Source organism: Rhinopithecus bieti, unplaced genomic scaffold, assembly GCF_001698545.2.
Source record: "Rhinopithecus bieti isolate Rb0 unplaced genomic scaffold, ASM169854v2 scaffold_13400, whole genome shotgun sequence".
NCBI lineage: Eukaryota > Metazoa > Chordata > Mammalia > Primates > Cercopithecidae > Rhinopithecus > Rhinopithecus bieti.
In genome coordinates, this window is record NW_016807991.1 from 2,678,647 (window position 1) to 2,683,169 (window position 4,523).

At 49.0% G+C, this 4,523-nt stretch overlaps 1 protein-coding gene across 6 annotated transcripts in view; it reads left to right on the forward strand.

Moving 5' to 3' along the window:
• Positions 1–4,523, forward strand: part of GPRC5C (G protein-coupled receptor class C group 5 member C) — a 23,480-nt gene that overhangs the window by 8,287 nt on the left and 10,670 nt on the right. For all 6 annotated transcript variants that reach the window (XM_017884853.1, XM_017884854.1, XM_017884849.1 and 3 more), the window contains exon 2: positions 2,594–3,676. In XM_017884853.1, coding sequence (XP_017740342.1) covers positions 2,594–3,676 — 1,083 coding nt within the window. The remainder of the gene's footprint in view (positions 1–2,593; positions 3,677–4,523) is intronic.

Consider the following 4,523-nt stretch of genomic DNA (forward strand, 5'->3'; position numbering starts at 1 on the left):
TTAAGCAAGATTAATTGAAAGACGAGGTAGCTAAGATGGCTAAAATGACCTAAATATTTTCAAGTGGCCTGCAGACTATTTGAAGGGACTTTGACAATGGGTCCTCTTTATTGTGTCCATTTCACTGAATTTTATGAGTTTCATTGCCCCTGATTCAGTACATGTTCTTTCACATATCAATTATGGACAGAATTTTTTTTGCTTCTGTGTTGAAAAGAGGGACAATTTCTATCAACTGTGGGATGTAGGGCTTTTGTTTGCCTATTAGAAATTAAGTAGCCAGGAATGGTAGAAAACAGTAAGGAGGTAAACCGTGTATAAATAACCTCACAGTCCCCCCAAGAAGGGAAGAAGGGTAGCAGCCTTACAGAATACAGTTAGATAATGCCATTCCCCTACCAGCCACTAGTGGTCACTGTCAGACCAGGAAAGCTTGGTTGCCGTTTTCCCAGAGAGTTCCTGATGAAGCGGGGTTACAACTAGTTATTTCAACACGTGGGGTGACTTAAATGTGGACTACCTGCATTCATAGAATTTTGAAATGTATAACCTGCTTCTTAAAGCATTTAAGATTTCTCTCTTTTTTTTTTTAGTTTTCTTTCTTTTTTTGGAAACAGTCTCGCTCTGTTGCTCAGGCAGCGGTGCAGTGGTGTAATCACAGCTCACTGCAGCCTCGATCCCCTGGGCTCAGATGATCCTCTGACCTCAGCCTCCCAAGTAGCTTGGACTACAGGTGCATGCCACCAAACCCTGCTAATTCATATATATATGTTTGTTTTGTTTTCTTTTGTTTTTATATGGAGTCTCACTCTGTTGACCAGGTTGGAGTGCAATGGCATGATCTTGGCTCACTGCAACTTGCACCTCCCAGGCTCAAGTGATTCTCCTGCCTTAGCCTCCTGAATAGCTGGTATTATAGGCGTGCACCTCCACGCCCGGCTAATTTTTGTATTTTTAGTAGACACGGGGTTTCACCATTTTGGCCATGCTGGTCTCAACCTCCTGACCTCAAGTGATCCACCCATCTTGGCCTCCCAAAGTGCTGGGATTACAGGTGTGAGCCACTGCGCCTGGCTGCTATTTTTGTATTTTTTATAGAGATGGGGTTTCACCATGTTGCTCAGGCTGGTCTCAAACTCCTGAACTCAAGCAATCTGTTCACCTTGACCTCCCAAAGTTCTGGGATTATAGGCATGAACCACCGTGCTCAGCAGCATTTAAATTTTCAGTGTTAGGTTCCTGCAAGTACATTTAAAACTTTTGATTGGAAAAAACTCATTGATTTGGTCTTTAGTGTCTCTCTTAACCTGTTAAATCCATTACCTCCACTTCACGCGGGAAAATCCAATCGGTATTGGGAGCAGGGGTTTGGTTTTCTTCTTTGGCACAGATCTGTGGCATTTGGTAGAGCGGCAGTGAGTAGATGGAGTGAAAATTACCTTGCTGGTGTTAATAAAAGCTAACTTTCTTGCCTTCTAGCTACGACGTCTTTTTTTTTTTTTTTTTTTTTGTGACGGAGTCTTGCTCTGTCGCCCAGGCTGGAGTGCAGTGGCACAATCTTGGCTCACTGCAACCTCCGCCTCCTGGGTTCACGCCATTCTCCTGCCTCAACCTCCAGAGTAGCTGGGACTATAGGCGCTCACCACTACGCCCAGCTAATTTTTTGTATTCTTTAGTAGAGACGGGATTTCACTGTGTTAGCCAGGATGGTCTCGATCTCCTGACCTCGTAATCCGCGCGCCTCAGCCTCCTAAAGTGCTGGGATTGCAGGCGTGAGCCACCGCGCCCGGCCGCTACGACGTCTTAAAGTCTTCTATTAAAGATTAATTCCTTTGGGTTTTGCATTGCCCTTGCCTTGTTCTTGCTTTTAAAATGTTAATGCTCCGAAGGAAAATTTTGGCATTAAGTCATTAACTCCTTAGCTGGGGACTTTGTTTATTTTATCCTTGACGTCCGCTTCTGAGCTAGGCAAAAAATGTAGGATTCTGAAGTGGAGACTTGGCACTAAAAGTGGGAAAATGACTGTCTCTTCATTTTTCCTGGCTGTCGGTTATACCTGATGCAGGTGCTTGTTAAGTCCTTATTGAATAAATGAATGAATGAATGAGTGAATTAATGGATGCATAGCTGACTGGCTATGGATTTAGGCCTTACAGGAATGGAGTTTAGGGACATAGCAGCTGACCTCCTGAAGCCTGGAAGTCCCAGGGCAGAGAGGAAGTGCTGGGTGGGTGGTATGCTTCGTCTTGACTTGTTCACAAAGCACCTTCATCTTCCACCCTAGCCCCTAGAGCTCAGGGAATATCTGAACCCAGGTTATGGTTGGCAGAAGGGAGGGCACTGAAAATTCAATGACAGGTTTTTCCTTTGCCGTGGCTAGGAATAGGGCTGACAAATGGGCTTCATCTCATTTGCCTCTCTGGCCAGTTGAAATGCCTCTCGGGAGTTCTGTGTTAAGAAGGATTCTGAGGTCCAGAGAGCCTCATGGTCAGCTGGCACTGTCTGCCTGGGTTTGGGGTGGGGAAAGCAGCACCATGTATATTGGAGTCTGACCTGGGAGGACTAATTTTGTCCCTTTTCCTTCTGTCTGTAGGGACCCAACCAGAGCCTGGCCTGGGAGCCAGGATGGCCATCCACAAAGCCTTGGTGATGTGCCTGGGACTGCCTCTCTTCCTGTTCCCAGGGGCCAAGGCCCAGAGCCATGTCCCACCCGGCTGCAGCCAAGGCCTCAACCCCCTCTACTACAATCTGTGTGACCGCTCTGGGGCGTGGGGCATCGTCCTGGAGGCCGTGGCTGGGGCAGGCGTCGTCACCACATTTGTGCTCACCATCATCCTGGTGGCCAGCCTCCCCTTTGTGCAGGACACCAAGAAACGCAGCCTGCTGGGGACCCAGGTGTTCTTCCTTCTGGGGACCCTGGGCCTCTTCTGCCTCGTGTTTGCCTGCGTGGTGAAGCCCGACTTCTCCACCTGTGCCTCTCGGCGCTTCCTCTTTGGGGTTCTGTTCGCCATCTGCTTCTCCTGTCTGGCGGCCCACGTCTTTGCCCTCAACTTCCTGGCCCGGAAGAACCATGGGCCCCGGGGCTGGGTGATCTTCACTGTGGCTCTGCTGCTGACCCTGGTGGAGGTCATCATCAATACGGAGTGGCTGATAATCACACTGGTTCGGGGCAGTGGCGAGGGCAGCCCTCAGGGCAACAGCAGTGCCCACTGGGCCGTGGCCTCCCCCTGTGCCATTGCCAACATGGACTTTGTCATGGCGCTCATCTACGTTATGTTGCTGCTGCTGGGTGCCTTCCTGGGGGCCTGGCCTGCCCTGTGTGGCCGCTTCAAGCGCTGGCGTAAGCACGGGGTCTTCGTGCTGCTCACCACGGCCACCTCCATTGCCATATGGGTGGTGTGGATCGTCATGTATACCTACGGCAACGAGCAGCGCAACAGCCCCACCTGGGATGACCCCACGCTGGCCATCGCCCTTGCCGCCAATGCCTGGGCCTTTGTCCTCTTCTACGTCATCCCCGAGGTCTCTCAGGTGACCAAGGCCAGCCCAGAGCAAAGCTACCAGGGGGACATGTACCCCACCCGGGGTGTGGGCTATGAGACCATCCTGAAAGAGCAGAAGGGTCAGAGCATGTTCGTGGAGAACAAGGCCTTTTCCATGGATGAGCCGGCTGCAGGTGGGTCTCTGTGGATGCCCCCAGTGGCCCCTTTCTCCATCCCATGTCTTTTACTGCAGGACAGAGATCCAGTCCCTTGAGCAAAATGGAAAGTTTTTGAGGGTTCCTGTAGTTTTCTGCCTACGTGTCTCTAAATTCCATTTAATTTAAAGATTTTTTTTTTTCAGCTGGGCATGGCAGATCATGCCTGTAATCCTAGCACTTTGGGAAGCCAAGGCAGGTGGCTCACTTGAGGTCAGGAGTTCGAGACCAGCCTGACCCATATGGTGAAACCCCATCTCTACTAAAAATCCAAAAAAATGAGCTGGGTGTGCTGGTGCATGCCTGTAATCTCAGCTATTCGGGAGGCTGAGGCAGGAGTGTCACTTGAACCCAGGAGGTGGAGGTTGCAGTGAGCCAAAATCAAGCCACTATACTCCAGCCTGGGTGACAGAGTGAGACTCCATCTCAAAAAAAAAAAAAAAAAAAAGATTTTTTTTTCTATATCCATATAATTCATGCATATGTTCTCACCTTAAAATTTCAAACATTACAGATAAAATGAAAATTTCCCCAGCTGCCTCCCCAGTCCTACCCATCCATCCCATCCTGTTCCATTCCCTGAAGTGAGCGCTATTGACTGATATAATATCTGTGTGCCTCCATTTCTCCATTTGTAAAATGGGGATAATGACAGTATCTATTTCATAGGGTTCTTGTGAAGATTAAATTCATTAGTGCCGGCTGGGTGCTGTGGCTTATGCTGTAATCCCAGCACTTTGGGAGGCTGAGGTGAGTGAAGCTTGAGCCCGGGAGTTTGAGACCAGCCTGGACACAGTGAGACCCCGTCTTTTTTTTTTTTTTTTTT